This window comes from Citrus clementina, unplaced genomic scaffold, assembly GCF_000493195.1.
Source record: "Citrus clementina cultivar Clemenules unplaced genomic scaffold, Citrus_clementina_v1.0 scaffold_1, whole genome shotgun sequence".
NCBI lineage: Eukaryota > Viridiplantae > Streptophyta > Magnoliopsida > Sapindales > Rutaceae > Citrus > Citrus x clementina.
Window position 1 is genome coordinate 11,779,588 of NW_006263303.1, and position 27,794 is coordinate 11,807,381.

General features: G+C 32.6%; 2 protein-coding genes and 1 non-coding gene across 3 annotated transcripts; 1 reads left to right on the top strand and 2 right to left on the bottom strand.

Annotated features, from left to right (window-relative positions):
* Positions 1-1,615: 1,615 nt before the first annotated feature.
* LOC18053768 (zinc finger MYM-type protein 1) lies at positions 1,616-4,631 on the bottom strand. Its single transcript, XM_024177742.1, has 5 exons — positions 4,493-4,631; positions 3,895-4,067; positions 3,734-3,797; positions 2,195-2,942; positions 1,616-2,030 (listed from the first exon to the last, which is right to left on the bottom strand). Exons 1-5 carry the CDS (start codon positions 4,629-4,631, stop codon positions 1,616-1,618), a joined length of 1,539 nt encoding a protein of 512 aa, XP_024033510.1.
* A 6,898-nt stretch (positions 4,632-11,529) lies between these two features.
* LOC112095639 lies at positions 11,530-13,827 on the top strand. The gene is made up of 3 exons (XM_024177743.1): positions 11,530-11,955; positions 12,133-13,285; positions 13,526-13,827. The coding sequence occupies exons 1-3, from the start codon at positions 11,530-11,532 to the stop codon at positions 13,825-13,827; spliced, it is 1,881 nt and encodes a 626-aa protein (XP_024033511.1).
* On the bottom strand, positions 12,139-12,245 carry LOC112096040. Its single transcript, XR_002904198.1, has one exon. It is a non-coding gene; the product is annotated as a small nucleolar RNA R71 (small nucleolar RNA).
* Positions 13,828-27,794: the final 13,967 nt, after the last annotated feature.

The following is a 27,794-nucleotide window of genomic DNA, read 5'->3' on the forward strand; positions in this document are numbered from 1 at the left end:
TAGGATAGGGCTTCAATTTGATTGTTATCTACTATTGAACTTGTCTATCTAATAAGTTTAAAGACGTTTTTTGTTACCAACTACTGTCTTTCATGAGCGAGCTTTTAAGATAAATCATTTTATTGACCTTCTATATTGGGTGTGAGAAGAGTGCATAGGAATTTTCGAGAAAATGGAGATGAAGAGTGGCTAAGAGAGGAATGTACTAATGTCTTGCAGAATATACTAACAAAAAAAAAATACTAATCAAGATATTCATAGTGTCTATTACACTCAGCTAAATGTAGTTACGTTATTATTAATTAGCACGCCCACTTCATATATAAAAATATACTAATTAGGTTCCCACAAAAGAAAAATGTCTCGGTTAAAACTTAGACTCCTTAGGCAATGTATATAGCCTTGGTCAAAGAACCTTTCTAGTGCACTTAAGTTTACTAATAAGCAGGCCTTTTACACACTTATCACCTATTACAAGTTTTATAATAATAATGATGATAATAACAATGATAATGATAACAATAACAACAACAACAACAACAACAACAATAATAATAAATAATTCAAAGAGTAAAGATATAACAAATAAATCAACATTATGTAAAATAAAAAAAAAATCACTAACCCAAGGCCTTTAAAACTAAAATGTCCTTAAAATAGATTCGCCATCCTTGGATTCGAATAGTGTTGGTAGTACAAACTCACTTTTCTCATGAACTTCAAACAAATGTTTGAATTCTATCACATTGAAGCGAACATTTGCATAAGAGAGAGGATAAGAGAATCACTTGGATTTTGGTGTGTTTTGCTATTGAACATAGAAGCCATATATATAAGTTTCATGGGAGGGCAAGTTAATTAAAAATTCCATGTGGGATTTTTCTTCGTTTTTCACATTAACGGGTGCTCATTAAGCTCCAATTTCTCACTCACTCGAGCACCAATTTAAATGTTTTATAATTCGTTGTGAAGAGCTAACAGAGAAGATTCTGAATCATCTATGCATGTATATATTTCCAATATTTATGTTGCTCAAAATCTGCCTCAAGATGGCCACTTTATGCTATTTTTCTAATAATCCCCAACATGAATGAAAATTGGCAAAAGACATAAAATGATTGTTTTGATATCGAAATCATTTTGACTCCGGTGATAGAATTCAGCATATCAAAACCTGCATAGGATAGGTAGGTCTCTACCTTTGAACATTCCCTTGTGAAGTATATTTACTTTACTTACTGACTAGTAGACGCGACGTTTCTGAACTATTCAGTTGCTTATGTAAATGATGATTTATTTCACACAATAATTATTCCTAACACTTTTAAGTTCTCATGGTCATGTTATTTTAGCCCTAAACATCTGCTTGGCTTTGCAAGAGTTTCTAAGAATTAAACTCTTGACTGGTGGCAGATTTAGAAAAATAATTTACCGGGGGCTAAATTAAATAACAGGAAAATGTAAAAATTGAAACTTACATATATAAAATTTTTGGTAACCTATTTACAATTGTTCTCTACGCAATTTCATATTCTGAAAATATTGTGCAATAGACTCATTATCAATACTATTAAATACATCTTTTTTCTACATAAACAATCAAATTATCATTCATTTATTCATCTCCCATCTGATTCCGAAGTTCATTCTTCACAAATTTCATTGCTGAAAATGTTCTCTCTATTGTGGCTGTAGAAACTGGAAGAACTAATGCTAATGTCACCAACAAATAAACTAACGGATACACCTTATCTTTCTTTATCTCAACCATTCTTTTAGCAAGGTCACCGATTCCCTTCAATCCTGCAAACTCAGTACTGGAATGCATATCCATTATATAAATTTGAAGTTGACTCTTAAGTGCCATAAGCTCTATTGGTGAAAAATCCTTTGGATAAAATTGAGCAAGACGTACTAACTTGTCCTTATCAAAAGCAGTGAATGTGTCATTTAGACATAGACATGCCAAACAAAGAAACAATTCCATATTCACCTTATTGAAACGATTATTAGCTCTTGAAGTTGCAAATCTAAAATAGCAAAAAATAGCTCAACTCGAAAATAATGCATGTTTGAGATCTCTCGAGCCTTACGTCGTGATCAACCCCATGGCAAAAAAACATTATTCATGTTAGGGACATCAATATCATGCTTCAAACAAAAAGAAGAAGCCTCAGAAAGTAAAGAATCCCACCCATTGTCTCTCATCATTTGCAAGATTTTCTTGCATATTTCAACCAATTTTATGGCATTTAGAATATCTTGGTCCTTTCTTTGAAGTGCTTGTGAAAACTCATTTGAAAGTGCAAGTATATCCTTCATCAAATATAAACTAAGCACAAAATCAAAAGATTGCATAAACTCTATCAAATAATTTACTTGAAATCTTTGTTCGCTAGAGTTTGACTTCTCTTTTGCAACTATCTCAAGCACATTAATTATATGTGGAAACAAAGAGATTATGCGAAGCAACGTACCATAATGTGAGCCCCAACATGTATCACCAAAATGTTTCAATGTAATCTCTTGATTTTGGCCTTGCCCACTCGGTAAGTCATCATTTTCAAGTGCTTCAACAACTGAAAGTAATTGTTTCTCTCTAAGAATATCTCGGCGTTTACATGAAGCCCCAACAACATTGACAACGTTAGCAACTATATTGAAGAAAGAATTAACTTGATCGTGCATCTTTGCGACGGCCACAATAGCTAACTGTAGTTGATGAGCAAAACAATGTATATAATAAGCACACTCATTCTCATTCATAATAAGTGTTCTAAGACCATTGAACTCGCCTTGCATGTTGCTAGCCCCATCATAACCTTGCGCGCGCAGCCTAGATATACTCAATCCGTGCTTAGAAGATAACTGATTAAGAGCTTCCTTGAGCGAGATAGCAGTGGTACTTAGGGATGGCAACTGGATCGCTCCATAATAGATATCTACAATATCCAATGGATATCCATTTAACCCAACACAAGTTTAAAAAATTTTAATTTTATAAAATAAAAAATAAAATAAACAAACAATTGTAAAAATATTATATTAACTAGTGAAAATTTTAAATTCCTCTCATATTAAAAACTAAAGTTTTCAAAATTATCCTTTAATTTTTTAACTTATTTAATACTATTAATAATTATTATTTTATTTTATTAATTTAATATTATAAATGGACATCCACCGGAAAGTCGCCGGACCACCACCGGACATCGCCGGAATGTCACCGGACCTCCGTCGGGATTCGCCGGAATGTCGCCGGACCTCTGTCGAGATTCGCCGGAAAGTTGCCGGACCACCGTTGGACATCGCCGGAATGTCGCCGGACCTCCGCCAAAATTTTCCGGACCTACGCCGGAAGGTCATCGGAAAGTTGCCGGACCGCCGCCACCGACCACCGGACCGCCATTTTATTATATATATATATATATATATATATATATATATATATATATATTATTAGTAATATAAATAGTTTAATAACCAAATTTAATATTGAAATTTTAACTATTTTATATTATTATTTTTATATAATAAAAATAAAATATCTATGGATATCCATGGATCTCCATAGTTATATGGATAAAATGCATATCCATGTCCAATATTAAATACTGGATATGGATATGGATATATCCATTATGGATAATTATGGATTTGTGTTTGGATGGATATTATCCATCCATAATTGGATATTTGTCATCCCTAGTGGTACTAGTAACGTGCTTGAGACCTATAAAACGCTCAATGACAAATCCATTCTTATCTACATATCGCAATACAACAGCCATCTGCTCCTTCATAGATGCATCACAAGATTCATCAATTAAAATAGAAAATAATGCCTATGTCTCTAATAATAGCATTGGTTGTATCAATAGAACAAGCCCTTACAATATCTTTTTGAATTGAAGGTGCAGTCAACATGTTGTTGCCAGGAGCGTTCTTCAAAGTAACTCTTTTGATATCTTCATTCTGATCGGTAAGAAATCTCAAAATTCGAAGATAATTTCCTTGGTTACTTGAATTATCAGATTCATCATGACCGCGAAATGAAAGCCCTTGTTCTAAAAGAAGCCGAACAACATCAATGGATGCAAACAAGCAAATTCGATAATCTTTTTTATCTTGATTAGAATGCTTGTTGAAAAATGTTCAAACATGCTACTCTTGTTTCATTAAATCTTCACAATAACCTACAGCCTTGTTGTGAGCACTATTAGGACCTCCAACATGCTCTTCTAGTCTTTCTATTTTTTTCCAATTTGAGAACCCATTTTTTGTAAATATCTCACCACTTGCTTGCTCACCAATTTTTGGTCTGAAAAGATAACAACATAAACAATATGCAGCATTCTTTGATATACTATATTCTAACCAATTTTCATATTTATTGAACTAAGATTGAATTGTCGTTGTTGTTGCCCAAATTTAGACTTACAAAAATTATGGAATCTAGGTTGGCAAGGACCCATTTGTAAATATGTTCTACGGATTTCATCTTGAACATTAGGATTGTAAGAAGAAATTGGAGGTCGTTGTCCAGGATCAGAAGGATGTTTTGACAATTCCAAGTCAAACTTATTTCGTATTTCTGGACCACTTTCATCTCTCTCTGGAAATTGCGGCATCACTGATTTTCTTTTAAAATACTTTTCTATATCTATATCAAAATTATATATATGAGTACTTATGTAAAAATAAATTAATTACAATTGAAAAAATTAATTTACTAATAGTTATAAACAAACCATCTTATCATCACTCCCAATGATCAGCATGTTATCAATGTAAAGACATAAAATAATATAGTCATTTTTTTGTCTGCTTTGGCATATATATATTTATCACATTTGTTGATCTTAAAACCATTTTTCATCATCGTATGGTCAAATTTTTCATGCCATTATTTTGGTACTTACTTCAAGCCATATAATAGCTTTAGTAATTTACAAACTTTCTTTTCTTATCTTAGAGCTATAAAAAGCCTTCAAGGTGCTCCATGTAGATATCTTCATCTAAATCTCCATTTAAAAAGCTTGTTTCTACATTCATTTGATGTATTTTTAAATTGCATAATGCTGTAATTTCTAGTATCATCCTAATAGAATTTATTCTCGTTACAAGAGAATAAGTATCAAAGTAATCAAGGCTTTCTCATTACTTGTAATCTTTAATTACAATTCTAGCCTTGTACTTTTCAATTGATCCATCAGCTTTCATTTTCCTTTTGATAATCTACTTGGATCTTAGAGATATGCATCCTCGAGGAAGATCTATTAACTTCCAGGTGTGATTTTGTAAGATAGATTCGACTTCACTATCAATAGCATATTTCCATAACGTGTCTTGTAGTGAACTTATAGCTTCCATAAAGCTTTTTGGTTCATTCTCTAGTAAAAAGGTCAAAAAATCTAAACTAAAGGAGTTTTTCGTTCTACCTCTCTTACTATATCTAGGTTCAAAATGAACCTCTTGTTCACTATCTTGAACTTCATTTTGTAGTTGGTCCATTCTCTTCAATATTAGCCTCATGTGTTCGTTTAATCGAACTTGAATAGTCCTTGAATCTACATAGAAACATATGTTCAAAAAACGACACATTTCTAGATTCCATTAATGTGTTAATAAGAATATCTAGTATATTTGACTCATACACAATAAATCGATAGGTACCACTGTTATCTTCATAACCAATGAAACACAATCTACAATTTTTGGTCTTATCTACACCTTCTTTTGTGGAGAATGACCAGTTTAATAAGACACTCGCAAGTATTTATAGAAAGCTATTATACCTTTCTATAATTTATAAGAGGTTTTCTCTACTTCCTTTGGAGGTACCTTATTTAAAAGGTTATGAGCTGATAAAATAGCTTCCCTCCACATATTCTGAAGCAGTTCATAACTTATTAACATTGCATTCATCATTTTTTTCAAGGTACAATTTTTATGTTTAGCAGGCTAATTGGATTGAGGTAAATAAGGAGTTTTAGTTTTTTGTATAATTCTATGTTGTTCACAAAGTAACTCAAATGAAATAACATACTCACCACCTCTATCACTTCTCAACTACCGAATTTTCTTATTTAGTTAATTTTCAACTTTATTTTTATAGATAACAAATTTCTCTATAACTTTGTCCTTGCTTTTTAGTAAATTCACATAAGAAAATTTTGTGCAATCATCGATAAAGGTAATAAAATATTTATTACAATCCATCGGCTGTATGGATTTGAAATCACAACTATCATTGGGTATTATTCTACTAAGCCAAGTGGCTTACTATTCTTTTCAATTCTTTAAAATGATGACTTTGTTAGTCTTGCCTCAACACAAGATTCAGACTTATGTTTCGTATACGGTTCACATTAATTAACTTATTCAGGCATTATAATTAACATGTCTTAATCTTCCATACCATAAATTTGAAAACTCAAGAATATAAGTAGAATGAATGGCTAGAGTTGGGCATCAGATCAAATTCGGAAGGATCCGATTTGGCTTCAAATTTGATCGAATACGATTTTTGCATCCGATCGAATTTCATTTCGATCGAATGGAATTTGGGTCAATCTGAATAATCTGATTGGGTTATGATTCTTCTTTATCCAGCAGGAAATCTAAAGCACAAAGGGAAACCTAATTCATAATTCCTATTTCTTAAACACAAAGACACAATCCAAAACTAGCTACAGCTGTGACCTGACGTAGAAGCACAAACCGACGACCTGTCACACACGGTGACCCACGCCATCAATGTCCAGTGGCCATGACTACTCGAGAGTCTAGACCCACGGCACCAAAGACAGTCACGACATAACCCAAATGCCCAAACAATCCCAACCAGCAACTTAAGATTTGTGTGAAATAGTTAAAAGCTATTTTATTATTGCATCGATGAATTGCTTTAGTTGTCAAACACATATCATTCCTTTGTATGCCTGTGTCAAATTTTATACTATGGATATGCAAGGTAAATTTCATGAGGATAATGTGGGAAGAATGGCTTTTCAAACCTAAGTAACTTAGTGCCATTGTTTTTATGTGGCAATAAGTTTGAATAGCTTGTGCAATTATTTATGGTAAGAAAATTAGAAGTGGAAATTTATGCATCGATAGATCCGTGGTTGCATTTTGAATTGAGTTCATTTCGTAAATGCATCTCTCTTAATTAGTTGTATACCTTTGAAAAGACACAACATGTACTATTTCTTTAAGACTTATCTTATAATCAATGTCAGATATCAATGAAGCCTCCTAATTCAAAATGCTATTAGCACTGGTCCTTCTCGCATAGATTTGTCGATCTAAACTTTTAAAAGGTTGCTGCAATGCCTACCAAGGCGGGTCTTCTAAATTAGTGTTGCGTGGTGGCAGATGTGGGAGATTTGAGAGCAAAATAGAGGATCTTATGATATTCACTCGAACTCAATATGAATATCTGATTCCAAACTTATCCGAAATATTTATTTGAACCAAATCCAATATAATATATTTCAGATTAGATTAGAGCAGATCAATTTTGAAGATCATATTGGAATTTGATGGATTTTTTTTAATTCAAACTATCAAAATATAATCAGATTCTAAATCTTAAGTTGCCCGCCCCTAGAAATAGCTCTATTATTCTTTAATTTTACAACAACTACATTCAGTTTGAACAACCTATTTGATACACATCCATTTCCCACATACATTCTATTGTTATACAAGACTATTTTATTTTACTCGAACACCATCCAATATTCATACTTGTTCAAAAGTGATCTAGATATGAGATTCTTGCGAACTTCTAGCACATACAAAACATTATTTAGAGTCAATTCTTTCACAAAAGTCATCTTCAAAATCACTTCTCCTTGACTTCGATCTTAGACGTGGTTGAATTCCCTATATATAGCTTTTCACCATTTCCAACAGGGTCAAAGGAAATAATCATTTCCTTATCTGAGCATACACGTCGAGTAGCACCAATATCAATTAGCACCAATATCAATCTGTTACTTTCTTGGATTGGAGCCCACTAGATTTACTTTAGAAACCACTATAGAAAGATTAATGTTTGATGTTGTGCAAATTTTATTGAACTCGCAAGTGCATGAATCTATTGCAGAATAGATTAATGGTGACGAGTGTCAATCCCACGAGGAGGTGGATTTTAATTATGTGTAGAATTAATTTTCTAAATAGGTGGTTGGATTTGTGGTGAAATTTGAATTAAAATGGCGGGAATAAATTGAAGAGAAAATTATTAAAATGGAGTACTTGGGTATCTGGATCTGCATCAACATGCATCATGGGCTAAATATTCCTTATTTATGCCAATTAAATCATGAGGGTGGTTTCCACTCCTCATGAACCACACTCTAATCAATATGGTGCTAAGGGCTTATCGTGCCAAATAGTAATAACCTTGTACTAGGGAGCTGGTAAAACCAGTACGGTATCTAGACAAGATTATTACTATCTGTTGACGAAAAGTCAAAACATCTACAAAAATCAAAGGGGAAAAGAAAATAAATTTACCAAATAAAGCCCATGGAACATATTGAGGCTTCACCTTCAACCCACGCTTGAAAGAAAATTAGCTACTCATAATTGAACAGGGGTAAAATGGAAATTTATTAAAATACATAAAAAATACAAGATAGAGAAGCAATTACATAAAATGGAGCTCAAAAATGAATTTAGAGATATCAAATTAGGGGGGGGAGCTCTCTTTTTATAGATACACTGAGTAAATCATGGTCATCGAATTAAAAACATTTTGGACACTCAGGATTGCGCCACGTCATCAGTCAACAATTCGGATTTGACTACCGGTATGAACAATGAGACGGCTTGAATAGTGACGCGGTTTGGTTGAAAATAATTCTGTGTATATGCATGTACCGCACATACGATTTTTGGTCCACTAACATGCTGCCACGTCACCGTTCAATAGTACATAAGAATTTTAGTCCAATAGGATCGTGACATCTCATCGGTCAATGCCACATCATCGGTCAATACCACGTCATCATTCTGTATATGTAAACAGTGTCGTGAACAGTAACATGGATAGTACCGTACATGTGAATAGTGACATTTTCTTTTTGTGCTCCTCCTAAGGTTTTCGACTATCTTGAGTTCAAAAGTGATGTTCTTTTTGCTGTCTAATCTCTTATTCATTGTGAAATGACCATGATGCCCCTAAAATACATAAAATATTTAATTAAAATAAAACACACAATTAAATCACAAGACACTTAAATACATAAAAGCAAGGGTGTTAGTAAGACTTGAAATGTAAAATGACGATTTTCTCCTTTATAAATATACACTTTCTAACACTCAACATCTGACATATCTTTTGAGATGTTCTCTACCATATTAGCTGCTAGGTTTCCCTTTTTCTTTGGCAATCTATATTCTAAATCCTTGTGACCTATTTTATCACAGTTGAAGCATTTCCCTTGATATGTGGTTTGCTTCTTAGAGACCTCTCCTTTTGGATATAGCTTAATCTTGTTGGCCTTATTATTCTTGTTATTCTGACTATATTCCATAATATTGGCCTTAGCCATAGTAATGACACTTTTCTTGTGATTACTTTTGTTGTCTTATTTAACTTGAAGTTTAATAATCAAATCTTTAAGACTCATATTGGATCTCAATGATGACTTGTAACAGCTTTGGAATCCACCATCTTATAATCAAGAAAGCAGCCTACGAAAAATTTCATAGTGCTAACAATCTTAGTTTTATATTTCCGTTTTAAGGACTCCTACAACTCTTTGGCTTTTTTCTTTCCAGTAGACAAACTATAAGAAGAATCATTTAAGCCATTCAACACATAATTTCTTAGAGGAAATCAAAATGATTTGAAGCATCTATTACACTGATCACTTGGTAATCAACTTCTGGTAGAGATGGCCAACGGGCTGGGCGGCACATGGCACAACATAGGTGATAACTCTAGGAAATGAGAGTTATTACATCTATTCTAGACTTGAATAAAGGTCATTTAGAAAGCAAATAATGTATTTTGATTACATTTTGGTGAACTTTTGCATAAACATTCATTTTAGTTGAGTCTTAACAAGTTTTGCTTGAATCATAGTAATTTGTGCTAAAAATAGGTTTTAATTTGTAGGTTTTAAATTCATAAAAGGATGCGGGGACATTAGATGAGAAAGAGAAAGAAAGAAGATGATCACAAAAGAAGGAAAGTACAATCGTAAATGACACAAGTGTTGTTGCGGATGTTAGAGCAACCAATGTTGCAGCAATCTGAGAGAAACGCGGGAGAAAATATAGGCGTGGGTCAGCAATTAAATTACAATCTACATGTTTCCTAATTAAAACACAGGCACGCGCATGGGCATTGGTTTGGAAAACCTAATTTGCAAATATATAAAGGAGGCATGCACCACATAGAAGCGGCGGTGGAATTAACATTCAAAAACAATTAAAAAGGCAAGAAGAAGATCAAGATTAAGGAGGGCTATTCGGCATCATTGAAGCACCGAGGAGGATCCTTAGACTTTTCATCGTGGTCAACTCATATTATCTTTCTTCCTTTAATTGATTGGATGTATTCTGCGATCAATATATTTATGTTTATTTTTCTCATTCAGAATATGAACTAAATTTACTTATAGTTGAGTGACAAATAATCCAATGGGTTCTTGACTGTTCTTATATGATGTTATGATAATGCTGTAGCATTATACTTTAATAGTTTTTATGATATAATTGTTATTTCGGTTGACCACCCATTTAATAGTTTCAGTTAAGATAGAGCAGTAAAAGGGCATGTCTTAGCGGACATTATTAGAGTATTACTTGTTCTTAAATTGAGTTTCCCTGGATTAGGTTATCTTAAATCTCATAAGGGCAATGCTTGAAATTAAGATTTGTGATATCTTAGATATAGGTGTTCACCTCGTAGGGTAGAGAGATTAAAGATCATAAAGCCATACAGTAAATTTATGAGCAACTAGTCATTATTAGTAGATTTAAAGGTATGAGATTTCCAACATGCGATAGCTGTGGATGCAGATTTGTTTTACCCAGTGCTGCAGCACTTATCATAAAAACCAGTGCTAATTCGGTAATCAACAGTCACCCTATTAGGAGAGTTTGATCATTCAACTACTATATTCTCAATTGAACCTTGGACACATTTAATTAAGTTTATTTTATTTCTATATTGCTTTAATTCTCATCTCTCACAATTATTATTTACGATAGGATTATTTGGCAATTGTTTGTTTCGGTCTTTCGTTGACGTGCATTATTGTGATTGCTTTAACATTTTGAGTAACATCAATCCCTGTGGAGACGATCTTGAACACTCATCACTTTATTACTTGTTGTGTATACTTGCACATTGGCATTGATAATAATTGATTATATAAATCAACCAACAAGTTTTTGGGGCCGTTGCCGGGGATTGATTGTTTATTTTTGGAGTGTGAAGTAAATTGCAAGAGCACTAAACTTATCTCAATTCATTCTATTGATTGGCAAATCAGTACGTGCATGCACAAAAATAAATCTGAGGTATTCCAATTCGATCCTGAGATTGAAAGGACTATCAGGAGATTGCGAAGAGAACAAAGAAATTCAAAGACTACTTTAGGCATCAATAACTTGCAAGATGAGGGAAATTTGAACCCTCACGGACCTTTACAACCAGCAAACATTCAAGAAGAGCATAATGAATATGCTAATGGGAGACAGCCAGGAAATAACAATATTATTTACATGGCAGACAACAGGGACCGAGCTATACGAGATTATGTTGTGCTAACTCCTCAAGTTGTCCATCCTGGCATCATCAGACCTGAAGTAGATGCTGCCAACTTTGAGTTAAAATCAGTGATGTTTCAAATATTGCAAACAGTTAGGCAATTCAATAGACTGCCAAATGAAGATCCTCATCTCTATCTTAAATTGTTCTTGGAAGTAAGTGATGCTTTCAAAATTGCTAGAACAACGCAAGATGCCTTAAGGCTGAGGCTTTTTCCTTATTCTTTAAGGGATCGAACAAGAGCATGGTTAAATTCATTACCATCTGATTCCATCACTACATGGAATGAATTGGCTGATAAATTCCTAATGAAATATTTCCCACCGACAAAGAATACGAAATTACGGAATGAGATTACCTCCTTCCATCAAATTGAAGATGAAAGTTTGTACGAGGCTTGGGAAAGGTTCAAGGAATTGCTCATAAGGTGTCCTCATCATGGTATTCCTTGTTGCATTCAATTAGAAACTTTCTATAATGGGTTGAATCCGAGTACAAGGTTAATGGTGGATGCTTCAGCAAATGGAGCTCCGTTATCCAAATCCTACACTGAAGCTTATGAGATTTTGGAGAGAATTGCCAATAATAACTACCAGTGGCTTTCAGCTAGGCAACCAATACCAAGAGGATCAGCAGGGGTACATAGCATTGATGCAATTACAGCCTTATCAGCTCAAGTAACTTCATTGACTAATATGGTAAAAGCCATGACAGCTGCTCCAGCAACAGTAAAGCAAGTTACTGAACTTTCTTGTGTCCATTGTGGTGAAGATCATGATTTTGATAATTGCCCTGGAAATCCAGCCCCATATTCAAATACTTACAACCCAGGCTGGAAACAACACCCAAATTTCTCATGGAGTAATCAGAATCGAAATGCTCCAACATTGAATGGACTAAGTAGAAACACACAACCACAACCACCTGGTTTTCATCAACAAAGTCAAGGGCAAAAGCATATCAATCAGGATCCAATCACTTCATTGGAAGTATTAATCAAGGAGTACATTGCAAAGAATGAAGCAATTGTGCAGAGTCAAGCTGTGTCCTTGAGAAACCTTGAGAACCAAATAGGACAATTAGCTACAGTAATGAGCAGCAGAACTCAAGGAAGCTTACCTAGCAACACAGAAGATCATAGGAGAGAGAGCAAAGAACACTGTAAAGTGATTAGTCTGAGATCTGGAAAGCATGTTGATATCCCAGTTGAGGTGACCAAAAATGGGATAGAAGGCATTTCAGCTCAAAAACCAACTCAAAAGGGAAGCATGTTACAGCAGACTCCCTATCAAAACACTGATGCAAGGGACCCAGCTATAGCAACTGCAAAAGAAAATCAACCAGATCTTGCTGAAAAAGAAGTTACAACACCAGTAGCCACAGCCTGCACCAACTTAAACAAACAGAGTTTGGTACCTCCTGAATCTAACCAGCAGTTTAGACATCCACCACCTTTCCCTCAAAGGTTCCAGAAGCAAAAACAAGGCAAGCAGTTTAGCAAATTCCTAGAAGTGTTGAAGCAACTGAACATAAACATACCTTTTGTGGAAGCTTTGGAGCAAATGCCAAATTATGTAAAATTTCTAAAAGATATCTTGACACAAAAAAGAAGGCTGGGAGAGTTTGAAACTATTGCTCTAACATAGGAAATCAGCCATATGCTTCAGAGTAAAATTCCCACAAAATTGAAAGATCCAGGGAGTTTAACAATACCCTGCTCTATAGGGAATAGGTATGCTGGCAGAGCACTTTATGATTTGGGAGTTAGTATCAACTTGATACCATTATCTATATTTAAGCAGATTAGAGTAGGGGAGTGCAGACCAACAACTGTCACTCTGCAATTAGCTAGCAGATCACATGCATATCCTGAAGGAAAGATAAAAGATGTACTGGTGAAGGTTGACAAATTTATTTTTCCAGTGGATTTCATTGTGCTGGACTTTGAAGCTAACAAAGAGGTACCCATTATACTTGGCAGACCTTTTCTAGCAACTGGAAAGACTTTGATAGATGTGCAGAAATGAGAGCTGACCATGAGAGTGAATGATCAGCAAGTCACATTCAATGTACTAGAGGCTATGAGAAACCCTGATGAAATAGAAGATTGCAATTTCCTAAGTGTAATGGATCTTGTTGTAGCAAACAGACTGGACAGATGCTGCAGTAATATAATTAACAAAGTCACCACCTTTGAGGAGGTTGAAGAGGAAGATGTTGCAGCAATTCAAACAGATTGGATGGACAAACAACAATCTAATGGGCACAACAGGGTTATTGAACACCTGAATCTTTCAGACAGGGAAGTAAAAACAACTTTACCATCTATTGAATCACCCCCTAATTTTGAATTAAAATTGTTACCTTTACATTTAAAGTATGCTTATCTTGGTCAAAACAACACACTCCCTGTAATCATTTCTTCTACTTTGGATGCATGTCAAGAACAAAGCCTAGTAGATTTGCTGGGAAAATACAGAAGAGCAATTTGATGGACCATAGCAGATATAAAGGGTATCAGCCCATCAATATGTATGCATAAGATCCTTTTAGAAGACTGTTCCAGCAATTCGGTGGAGCACCAGAGAAGGTTGAACCGTATTATGAAAGAAGTGGTGAAGAAGGAAATCGTCAAATGGTTAGATGCTGAAATCATATACCCAATATCAGACAGTTCATGGGTAAGCTCAGTTCAGTGTGTTCCAAATAAAGGAGGGATAACAATAATGGCTAATAAGAAGAATGAACTTATTCCTACAAGGACAGTGACTTGATGGAGAGTGTGTATGGATTACAGGAAGCTCAACAAAGCAACAAGGAAAGACCATTTCCCACTTCCATTCATAGATCAGATGTTGGACAGACTTGTTGGAAAACAATACTACTGTTTCTTAAATGGGTATTCAGGCTACAACCAGATTGCTATAGCACCAGAGGATCAAGAGAAAACTACATTTACTTGTGCTTATGGAACATTTGCCTTCAGAAGAATGCCATTTGGGCTATACAATGCTCCAGCAACTTTTTAGAGATGCATGATGTCTATATTTTCTGATATGGTAGAGCAGACCTTGGAAATTTTCATGGATGATTTTTCAGTTTTTGGAGAGACATATGGTAATTGTTTACACAACTTGGAAGAAGTTCTTAAAAGATGTGAGATGATCAACTTAGTACTTAATTGGGAGAAGTGCCATTTCATGGTGCAAGAAGGAATAGTGCTGGGTCACAAGATATCCAAGGATGGTATTGAGGTAGATAAAGCCAAGATAGAGATAATAAATAAACTGCCACCCCCAACCTCAGTAAAGGGTATTAGGAGTTTTCTGGGTCATGCTAGATTTTACAGAAGATTCATCAAGGATTTTTCCAGAGTAGCCAAGCCTCTATGTTCATTGCTGGAGCATGATAAACCATTTCACTCTGATAAAGAATGCCTTCAAGCATTTGGAGAATTAAAGAAAGCCTTGATCACTGCTCCAGTAGTTGTTAGCCTATATGGCTATAAATATTGATTTTGATGATAACAAACCACATGTATTTTAAAAGCTTTGATAATGTTTTTAAAGTTTCGGATTTGGACTTATTTGAAATTATTTAAATGTTTTTGAGGTTATTATATAATTTCACAAAGTTTGGGCAAAGTCATAATTTCAAAAAGTTTTGGGATTAATGAAGCTTTACTTAAAAATTTTGAAATTGGACCTATTTGTAAAGTTTCATAATGTTTTGGGCCATACTATAGTTTTTATAAAGTTTTGGGGTTAAAATGAAAATATGGGAAAAAATTTACTGTAGCAGGTTACTGTAGCAAGCGGCTTACCGGATACTGATAAACGGCAAACCGAATTTGGGCAGCAAGCATCCAGAACGAAAACGGCTTACCGGATTCCGAATCCGGCAAGCCGGTTAGGCAAAATTCAAAATTTTGCCTTAACGGTAACATAAATCCGGCTTACCAGATTCCATTAAACGGCAAACCGGATAGCCCAGAATGTGAGTAACGGCTAGTTTTCGAGCTCAAGCTATAAGAACTCAAATCCAACTCTTTTTGAATCTCTCCAACAAGCAAAAACAAAAGGCACACGTGATATCTTGAGCTTACAACTTGCAAAACACAAAATCATTGTTCTTCATCTTTGAATATCTACTCATTGAGTGAGTTTGATTGTAACTTTCATTTCTTCATTTCATTTGTAAGAGTTTGAGTGTGTGAGACACTTGAGTGAAGAGATTGGGAGATAATCTCTTTGTTGTAAAGGTTTATTGACACCTCGAAGTCAATTGTAATCGTTGAAGCCTTGGAAAGGCTTGGATAGTGAAATCCTCAAGCCCGGTGTGCTTGGAGGCGTGGACGTAGGCGGGGATTGCCGAACCATGTAAAAATCCTTGAGTTTGCTCTCTCTTCCCTTGCTCTTTAATTAATTTGTAGGTTTTAATTTGTTTTACCCAGTGCTGTAGCACTTATCATAACAACCAGTGCTAATTCGGTAATCAACAGTCACCCTATTAGGAGAGTTTGATAATTCAACTACTATATTCTCAAATGAACCTTGGACACATTTAATTAAGTTTATTTTATTTCGATATTTCTTTAATTCCCATCTCTCACAATTATTATTTACGATAGGATTATTTGGCAATTGTTTGTTTCGGTCTTTAGTTGACGTGCATTATTGTGATTGCTTTAACATTTTGAGTAACATCAATCCCTGTGGAGACGATCTTGAACACTCATCACTTTATTACTTGTTGTGTATACTTGCACATTGGCATTGATAATAATTGATTATATAAATCAACCAACAATAGGCATGTGTCCATACAGTACGACACGCACGAGCACATTTTGGTAGGGCACGCAGCACAGCATGGCATGGCACACACGCGTATGGGCTGAGCTAAAAATTTTAGTCACTTGGGCTTTAAAAGCACGACACTATTGGAGATGAGTTAAAGCACGACACGTGAAATGACTCATAATAAGCATGTTCTACTTTTTAATGAAAGTAAACTTAGAATTTTATGATTTTACAAATAGCTTGAGTTGAATTTTTAATATATTTTATTAGTGTAAGTTTTTTTAAATTCATTTAATTCTTAATTTTTAAAAAAACTCTAATTGTTTTATACAACTTATTTAATGAATAGATGATATCATGATTTTAATAAATGAAATTATATATATCATGATTTTATGAAATCTATGTCTTAATATTATTATGGACTATAATTTATGATTCTATGCAAGTCTAAGTTAACGATTAAGTTAATCCTTAAGAAAAAGTTATTATTGTTGTTGTTGTTGTTGTTGTTGTTATTAAGTATTAAAAAATAATTCTAATACCATGGGATCTAACTTAATAGTTAGTATTAAATTCTCCTACTATTATTAGTTTATTATTATTGAATATGGACTTGAGTTTTGAACTTTTGATTATATTGAATTTGATTAAAGACACATGAACCCCAAAAAAGTACATGGCCTTGAAAAAAAGTTCTCCAACAGTTTGGCTTGCCTCCTAAAAAATTAAAAAAAAAAAAGACAAAACGCTTGTCGTGCTATTTCTTAGGTGAACCCTCAACACGGCATGGCACGTATAGGGATAGGACCCTTGGGCTTGGGGCTAAGCAAAAAAAATTAGGCATGACACAACAAGAAGCATATGGTGGGCACAATATAGTATGAGAACGTGCTCGCATGAGCCTTCTTTTGCCAACCTAGCCTGTTGGCCATCTCTATCTCTAGGTATAGGAGCATCTTCCTTTAGGAATCTCACAAGATTCAAGGTGGTCAAGTAAAAGAACATTTTTCTCTTGCTATTGTTTGAAATTCTATCCAGTGAATTTCTCAATTTTTTTTCCCATGAGGAACAACCATAGATGTAGCAGCACATTGCCAACACCAGAACATGAGACAATAGTAGGAGGGTCAAAAGTTCTAGCTTGTTAGCTCATATCAATTGCCACTTCAACAAAGTAATTTATTTTAAGATTGCAGTGATATTATTATTAATTAGCAAATGATATAAGACTGCCCACTTCATATGCAAAAATACACTAGCTAAGTTCCTCGAAAAGACTGGAAAATCACAACAGTCCTGCTGAAAATCCAAACTCCTCAAACAATGTATATTGCCTAGTGACAGAGCCTTTCTAGTGCACTTAAGCTTATTGATAATCTTCTTACACACTTATCACTAGTTTATAACAACAACAACAACAATAATAAATTAAAATAGCAAAGATTAACAAAAAAATCAATAATATGTGAAAAAAAATCACTAACCCAAGGCTTGTAAAAATATAGTGTCCTTAAAGTAGATTCGCTACCTTCACAATGGTGCTTGAATAACATTGATGTCTTTCTCCTAGGATACAAAATATTCGAATAGTATTAGCAGCATAACATTAATATTTTCGCGAACTTCAAATAAGAGAGATGAGAAGAAAATCACTTAGATTTTAGTGTGTTTTTCAATTGATCATGGAAACTAATATATATAGGCTTCATAAGAGGGCATTAGTTAGTTAAAAATCCCATGTGGGATTTTCTTCATTTTTCAAACCGATTGGTGCTCTTTGAGATACAGTTTCTCATTCACCCAAACAACAATTTAAGTATTCTACGATTCGTTGTGAAGAGCTCACAGAGAAGAATTCGAATCATCCATGCATATATATTTTTCCAATAATTATCTTGCCCAAAATCAACCTCAAAATAGCCACTTTATGTTGTTTTTCTAACAATAAATACTCAAAGAAATATATATCAAGTTCATCCCACGTAAATGGAGCCAAACTTATAATTTAGGTGTTTTAAAAGTCATAAAGGTATGTAAATCTCTTAGCGGCTGGCTTTTTGTTGCTATTTATGATTTTTTTTCCTCTTTAGGAGTTATTTTTGTCTTATTATTTGGTTTTTATGTTTCGTTCAATAAAATCTCAAGGATTTAGATTTGAGTTTCTATGTTTTAGATTTTAAATTTGAATGATAGTTTAAATAAGGTTATTCACCAGCAATAGGCGAGCTCGGTAGGTTAGGTCAATCCCATAAAAAGTTTTTGTTTATCATTAGATTTTATTTTATGAAGTCATTTATTTCTTTCAGTTTGTGTTAGATTTGTCCTAACCAAGGCTTAAGTATTAGATATTAACCCAAGTATTGTATTTACTTGATATGTTCTTGTTTTTGCACCCCTTGTGCATTGTATTATTGGTCAATTTTTATGCTTTAATGTGATTTACTAGTTTCCAAAAAAAATCATAAAGGTAAACTTTTAGACAAAAGTCTAAAAACAGTTAATATGGAAAATATTAAACATACACAAAGAGAATTACAAATACAATTAGATTCGATAAAATTAATAGAGATTGAATGAGTTTAGAAAGACAATTAACAGAGTCATTAGCATAATTACAAAGTGAATCACCAAACATTAATCCAATAGGTTATGGTTTTAAAGAATTTAATCAAGACAATAAAAATATACAGCAAGCGCAAGCTAATACTATTATTAAATTATTAGTCAAAGTTTGCAATAAATTAGAAGACTTGGAAGATAAACTTATTAAATTACGAATTTAAAGATAGGTATAAGGTATACACGTACAAGTCTTCTATATTAAACCATTATGTTATTAAAGAAACATAAGTTAATATTGCTATTAAATTATTAGTCAAATTTGTAATAAATTAGGTTTAAGAGGAGAAAAGACGAGTGGGAAGACTTGTACATGGCTTGTTATACCGATAATACACACTGATACAGTTCTTAGTTGGTTTAACCATTAGAGTATATGTCATTGGTTTCTCACCTACATACAATGAAATCCGAATTCCTAAAATAAGCAATTGCCTTGACAAAAACTAGCCTTTCAAAGTTTAATAAAAATGATTTAAAATTCCTAACTCACAACCTAAAAATGCCTTTTTGACACATTAGCAGCAAAACAAGCCAATGGAGACCGTGTTCAAAAGAAGGTTTCATAAATTCAGCAAAAATCTTTACTGAATTCTTATTATTTTTGTCAAAAACAAAAACTTGTTATTAAAAATTCTTTTCTTCAAAAGTTCTTTTCTTCAAAAGTTCTTTTCCCTTGAACAATAACAAGGACCTATATTTTGTTAATGCTTTAAATATAAATTATACATTCGTTAACTAGGTAAGACTTCTAAACTGAAATATAAATGAATAAAATTAAAGAAATTAAATTTGCTTACTTGCAACTAGTGTCTAAAAGATTTGTTGAATGTTAATGAATAAAGAAACTTTCATTGCTTTTTTTTAATACAAGTATTGTTGCTCTTCAAAGACTCTTTTTTCAGTAACTTGAGAGTTCTATATATACAGTTGAGGACTTATTACAATAAATGACTAAGGGTACAAAGAGATAACGCTTTGGAGATTAATTTACAACTGGCAGTTTGCCAAAGAATTGACTAAAAGGTAAATAGCTAAATGATTGATTGGCTAATATTATTTTGTGTGACTTAGTGTCGGTAAAGAATGAAAAAACTAAAAGGAATAAAATGAACAAAACTAAAAGGAATAAAATGAACAAAACTAAAAAGATGCCTTCACAATTTTTCCCTTATCGAGTAGTGAGTAAAGGAAGTGCATCTATAAAAATAAAAATTGACTACTTGACTTTTCTGAATATGGTTGTCTAGCTAGTGTTCCATGTCATTTTTAATGTTGTCTGCTTCTTCATCGCCTAGCTCATCCCACCATTCAGCTTCACATTGAGCCAATTCTAGTTGTTCTTTTTTAGCTCTTATTTTTTCTTTGAAATCATTCTCATAGTGCTGAACTAATTTTGTATACTTGGTTTTGGCTATGAAAGTTACTTCTGGGAGGGGATGTTTAGAATAAATTTTTGGACTACATCTTCAACTATCAAGATATAAGCTTTAATAATGCGCCCAATAAAATTTTCTACCACTGTTGGTCCAATGCTTAAGTTGTTCTTCTATACTAAATTGGTCACATGGCCAAGGAAATTCAATTGCAAAAAGTGAGGGTCTCTAACTTTATGGAATCTTACCACCATCTTATGTTGCGCTAGTATTACTCCTGATACATCTCATTCAGGTGGTTTATTGTCTATAGATAGTTCTACAAAAGGATTATTTGTGATGGTAAAAGTGTTTACGATGATTGTAGCTATTTTTCTATTGAATTGATCTATCTGATCTAGATCTAAAAACATTATTTGACCTAACAAACTATATTCTAGAAGTAAGGTAGGTGTCAAAATTATTTTTTCTTCTTTATATTCTATTTGCATAGGTTTATATCTACATAAATCTATACAGGCTGAAGGTATACTATAAATAAGATGACATTTACAGGCGAATCTTTCTAATGGGATTTCTCTACTGAGTGGGTCTTTTTTTAGACAAATAATGTTTTTAATTTCATATTGGGTATCCCATACAATATTTAGTCCTTTGATATTTACTTCTAATACGACTATATCTTTAAAAAAAATTTTAAATATATATATGTTTTGTCTAATGCTATTTTTGTTGCATCCTATCTAATTTTTTAAATTAGATTTGCTGGAAGTGGATATTCTCCTTTTGGAACAAGAGAAAATTTCTGACATAACTTAAAAGTGATTTCTAACTACTAAGTATAAGAGTGTCTTGTTATATTGTAGCTGGTGAGTCCGAAGTCGATTCACAGAGAAAATATTTAAGTTGTTTATTTTACTTTATCTGAAAATGAAAATAAAACTTATGCAACTTAATTTAAATGGAAATATGAAATTAAATTAGTTAGGGTTATGGATCCACTGTTAGTAGTAAATAAAATTTAATAAATTCTTTTCGCCATTTTTTTAGATTTATTGCCCAAAAGATTAATTGTATAAATTATTATTATTTTCCCCTTAATTTTATTTTGAATTAAGTATTTATTGTGCCAAAATTTAATTTGTCTACAATAAGTCAAAATATCATTTTACCACACCTTATATTAAGATATTAAGAATTTATTATGCCAAACTCCCTTGTTTGTCTACAATAAATCAAAATTTCAAAATATAAAATATGTATAAAATTAAATAGAAAATAATTTAATTTATATAATTAAAAAGAGAATTTGATTAAATCATATTTACTTCCTAAGAGTTTCATCTTACCCTAACTATTATTATTTAGCTAAGCATAATTGAAATAAAAATAATTATTAAAATTAAATTACTCATAATTAAAAGGAATAAAAACAACTGAAATTAAAATAAAACTAAATTTAAGTTATAAAAATAATTATGCAAAATATTAAAACACACCTGAAAAACAAGATTACAGGGAAATTGAGAGAAATTGAGAAGAAGAGAGATGCCCAAAACATAAAAATGAGGCTCTATTTATGGAAAAATACATTCATAATCTAGTGTTTTGTGGTCCATCATAAGATATATATATATATGCGCTCCTCATAGCTATTAGATCAAGATCCAACGGCTGGTCAAGTTTCAAAAGTCAACATTACACATGGCATCATGTAAAGCGTCCGATTTGGTCAAAGAACGATTGAGATTTGGTGGGTTAATAGTTGGATCAGGTCGACCCGAATACAAAAGTTCGGATCCTACAACTTACTTCACCAACCATTGTCACCTGGCACGATCGTGGCCATTCAATCATAAATGGTTGAGATTTAGTCAAAATTGACAGCTATCCAATGCACTCATATATATTATAAGCTCATTTTATCATTTAATCAGTGTTCGGTCAACAAAAAGTCAACTTTTTGCACAAGTACAATTTTAAGCTGGTCTTGACTCATCTTAAGGTTTTCATACCTCCGGAATCTAAATTTGATATCCGTTGGAGCCTCGAATTACGTAAATTTAATATTTTACTTAATAAACACACAAAATTAACTATAGTTAAGACATAATTAATAATCCCTAATATATTGCATAAACACAAATATAAATTATAATATAAGCATAAGATAATATTTTTTATTGCTTGATAATCAAATAATTTTTATACTAATCACACCCTCCAATTAGCTTATTACTAGCCTCTAACAATTAAAGCGTTACATTAAATTAAGAATTACAAAATTCACATGCAAGTTAATAGTTGTTCATCTATCTTCTAAACTATCAAATAAATAAACTCACCCAAATTTCTTTACCTCTTTATCGTTTACTCATTATCTAGAATATCATCAAGCCTTCTTTTGTGCTCAAGTAATTAGCACAATACTTATAGGGATTTATTAAAAGAAAAATAACATTTTCGTTCTAAAATTCATTAGAAATTCTATCTTTAGGCAGTAGATTATTCGAACATATTTTAAAATATTACATTTTTAACCTAGGTAACAAGCTTTGGGCCAATGACTCCCAGACCAGTTGACCTTGGGGCACTAGATGTTGAAAAACCCCTACAGACTTAACTACTCGGGTTTCTAATAAATGAGCAAACAATATATATATAACCCATGTAGCAAGCTTTGGGCCAATGACTCCTAAACTAGTTGACCTTAGGATACTAGGTGTTGAAACACCCCTACAGACTTAATTACTCGAGTTATAGATATATCAAAATTAATCACATTCAAGTATTTTTTTTTTTTTTTTGCAATGTACATTTTCTACTACCTTGGATATTATCCCTTATAAATCAAAAGAACTAAATGATGCAAAAATTTTAACTTACAACCCACTAGTGTGTGTCATAGTGTGTGTGTGTGTGTGAAGAATGATTCAATAATACATGTTAAATGAGTAAAAAGTTAAATGACTTAATAATCAATTGGAGAGTTCACAAATTTGAGTAATTCAAATAAAATGGAACAAAAACAACTTACTCAAAATATATACAACAAGATTATTAGGATGCGTCTCAAAAGTCGTGACTCTTTACACAACCATCCTAGAAAAAAAATGGATTTCTTTTAAAAAAGAAAAAGAAAAAAAACACATATTTAAAAACACACATCAACTATCCCCACACCCCAACCTAATCTAAACATTATCTCAACGTTTTATAATTTTAAAGATATGCGTACAAAAAAAATTTGAAAGAAATTATAAAAAAGAAAAAATAATAAAAGAAGAAGAGGGGGAGATATCACCTGAACTTGATGCAAAAGCTTAAAAGAAGATGACAAAGAACAAGAAAATGTTACATTTTTTTTAATAAAACTCTAAGATTAAGATGTGTTTCTACAGGTACTGCACTCTCCATATCCGGCCATCTTTGACTCAAATTTAGTTCAAAGTTAGTCTTTACAGCAAAACTTTGTAAAAACATCACCAAGACTAAGACATTCCATAATTATCAACTATTCCCTCCCTCTAACCTGAACAAGACATTGTTTTCAATGTTTTAAAAGGAAAGAGGAAGAATTTAAAAGACATCTCATGAACACTACAACAGAAAAATATTTACAAACAGAGAGTTAAATCTAATTTGCACTTCTTACTACTACTACTGCTACCATCATCAGTTGACCAATCGAGCTCATAAGTCTTGAGATCTGGCTTTGGTGTATAAGTATGTAAAAGATCAAGTAACTTATTAGCAGTAGAAATACAAATAAAGAGTTTTTTACATTGTGAAACAAAATGATTCTTAATTGCATGGTTAATAAAAATTAGTAAGCCATCATAAAAATTATTAACATTTAACAAACCGATGGGTCTTTTATGAATGTTCAAATTAGCGCAAGATACAAATGTAATCAGTGTCTCAAGAGTTACAAAATCTCTTGGCAAGAAAATAAAAGCATTAGCATAATTTAGCATTTAAGATATTCTTTCTTGTATACTTGATACTACTAATTCTTCTCCAATTGGTGGGCCAAACAAGCATCGTAGAGGTCTAATGGCTTTTGGGATAATGTCTAGTACTTGGCTTCCTCTAGTAAAAATTGCTTCTAAAACAAGCCTTGATAACCCTCGTTCACCTCTTCCATATACAATGTGTAATTTTTTCTCTGCTATAACATGACCAAGATCTATAGCTACCTGAATGAACTCCATGTACTTTCCATAGTGAAACCCAGAAAGCACACAAATGTTTTTTAATTATTTACTTGAAGATGCTGCCATTGGAATAATCTTAAAAAACAAGTTGTGAGTGTTTGAAAAAGGAGCTCATATTTAAAGATCTTGGTGACAAAAATAATGAGAAGCAGCTGTAAATGGGTTGGCATATTTATCAAGTGACGCGTAAAGCTCGTGACTTAATAATTAAAAAGCAAATAGTAACAAGAAAAAGAAAATAGTGATTAAAAAAAGCAAACAATAAAAGAAAAAAATAATTATTAAATACAAAATCACACCATTAATGCAATAATGCAAATGATAAAAGAACAGCAAAATAAAATGATATTTACTGGTAGTTGTGATTGTGGCTCACATCTTCCTATGGTTTTATGTCCAATAATGGCTTGAATGCCCTCTATGGGTCGAGGATAGGCTTCCCATCCAGTTTTCTTATAAACTGGCAAATAAGGTCTTTTTGAGTCAGATTCCCAAGACTAAACTGTGCACTTTGTTTTTGGAATATAACCCATAAATTATGAATCTCACGTTGTACATAACCACTTCGATGCGTCTCAAGAGATTGTAAGATATCATCTAATGATTCTTTACTCAAGCCATTTTTAACGAATATAATTTTATCCTCATGATTATTAGAAATCATTCCTAAAGATTTACAACTCAGTCGTTTACAACTAAGTCTTACACAATTATGACATTTTGAGCCAAGTCATTTAGCTCTTTTTATTTTTAGCAAATGTACTTTTATCAAAACTAGGCATGTAAGAAACAAATGGATCAGAAAACTCACCTGTTAATCGAACATTTCCTTCAATTAACCAACGAATATCAGAACGAATGCCATTGATCATTAACAAATGCAGTCATTCACAATGAACTTTGTAAATTTTCCTAAGAGTATTCTGAAGGGGAGAGGGAAAATGCTTATGCAGTTTATGTTGTATTTCTTCCATGTTTGATTTTAGGGTTTCGGTTATTTTGGGAAACTGAAGATACCAACTTAAAAAGTTCACGGAGTACCGTTATCCGCCATTTATACGAGAAAATAAATCAAAATACACCAAAATAAAGAGAATTAAAACTGCAAAATCAAATCAAACGTGAAAGTGAACAAAACAACAAAAAGAAATCACACAGAGTAAAAAAGAAAAATGGAGTTACATTCATCCTTTTATTGAGTTAAACTCAAGCTCCAATTGAAATTCATATATACCACCCTCTATTTCTCTTAGTTGCCTTTCTAGATCCTCGACATTGGATGCTAATGTTGGTGGTTGCAGATCCCAAATTGAATGTAATTTACAGCTTTGTATCAGGTCTCTTAAGTGAAATTTCCCATGCAAAAAGCTTTTAAGATGTGTGAACATGATCTTTCTTATTGAGGTACTCATGACTTATAATGAAAATTGATGAGAAAATACAATTGTCAAACAAACACACGTAAGCAAGAAATATAATGCTAAAGAAAATGTAATAGTGCACATCAATTGAGAAAAAATCAAACAAATAAAATGGAAAATAAAAGAAAAAAAAATTGAATAACTCATTAAAGACTTAATCAAGATTTGGTGGGTCACCCAAATTGATTTCGGTGTCTTCTTCACGTGGTTGATGTTCCAGATATGATTTTAATCTTTGACTATTAACTTTGAATATGACACCGTTTTTTAGATTCTCAATTTCTATGACCCCATATAAATATACATTTTTTACAAAAAATGGGCCACTCTACTTTGACTTTAACTTCTCTGGAAACAAATGAAAACGGGAATTATAAGGCAACATTTTTTTACCAATCTCAAATGTTTTCTGAAAAATTCTTTTATCATGAAAAGCCTTTGTTCTTGCCTGAATAATTCTTGAATTTCCATATGCATCATTCCTTAGTTCCTTAAGTTCATTCAATTGCAATTTTTACACATTACAAATGTCATCTAAATTTGAATTAAAAACTTTAATAGCCCAAAATGATTTATGTTCAAGTTTAACAGGTAAGTGACAAGGTTTACCATAAACTAGCCGACAATGTGACATTTTATATGCAGTACGGTAGGCCCAAAGTGCATCATTAAGTCTAAGAGACTAATCTTTTCGGTTTGGGTTAACCGTTTTTTCTAAAATTTTTATTATCTCCTTATTTGCTAATTAAACTTGGCCATTTGTTTGACAATGATAAGGGGTAACAACTTTATGTATAATTCCTTATTTCTTCATTAAAGACTCAAATGACTTATTATAAAAATGCTTACCTCCATCACTAATAATGGCTCAAGGGATCCTAAACCGACTTAAAATGTTTTCTCTTAAAACTTTAACCACAGTTTTGCTATCATTATTTCGACAAGAAATTGCTTCAATCCATTTTGAGATATAATCAAATGCAACTAATATATATACAAATCTAAAAGATGATGGAAACAGAACCATGAATTCAATTCCCCACCAATCAAATATTTCAATCTCAAATATAGGATTTAAGGGCATCATGTTTCTTTTAGTAATTGATCCCAATTTTTGACATTTTTCAACAAGTTTTACAAAATTCATATGTGTCTTTGAATATGGTAGGCCAGTAAAATCCACACTGTAAAAGTTTAATGTTGAGTGTTAGAACATGTATATTTATAAAAGAGAAAATCGTCATTTTACACTTCAAGTTTTACTAACATCCTTATTTTTATGTATTTAAGCTTCTTGTCATTTAATTATGTGTGTTGAGTTATAATTAAGTATTTTATGTATTTTAGGGGCATCATAGTCATTTCACAATGAATGAGAGATCAGACGGCAAAACTGACATCACTTTTGAACTCAGGACACTCGAAAACCTTAGGAGGAGAATAAAAGGAAAAATGGTACTATTCACATGTACGGTATTGTCTACATTACTGTTCACATAGACGGATCGATGACATGGCATTGACCAATGATGTGGCATTGACTGATGGGGTGTCAC

Bases quoted from the DNA above. Each gene is read 5' to 3' on its own strand.
- LOC18053768 (XM_024177742.1), bottom strand. From the start codon at position 4,631: ATGCCGCAATTTCCAGAGAGAGATGAAAGTGGTCCAGAAATACGAAAT. The intron at 4,068-4,492 runs GTAGAACATATT...GGCTTCTTTTAG, and splicing joins TAATGTTCAAGATGAAATCC to AACAAGGGCTTTCATTTCGC. The intron at 2,943-3,733 runs GTCTCAAGCACG...TGGATATTGTAG, and splicing joins TGTCATTGAGCGTTTTATAG to ATATCTATTATGGAGCGATC.
- LOC112095639 (XM_024177743.1), top strand. From the start codon at position 11,530: ATGCACAAAAATAAATCTGAGGTATTCCAATTCGATCCTGAGATTGAA. The intron at 11,956-12,132 runs GTAAGTGATGCT...CCACCGACAAAG, and splicing joins ATCTTAAATTGTTCTTGGAA to AATACGAAATTACGGAATGA. The intron at 13,286-13,525 runs GCAAGCAGTTTA...CCTGCTCTATAG, and splicing joins GTTCCAGAAGCAAAAACAAG to GGAATAGGTATGCTGGCAGA.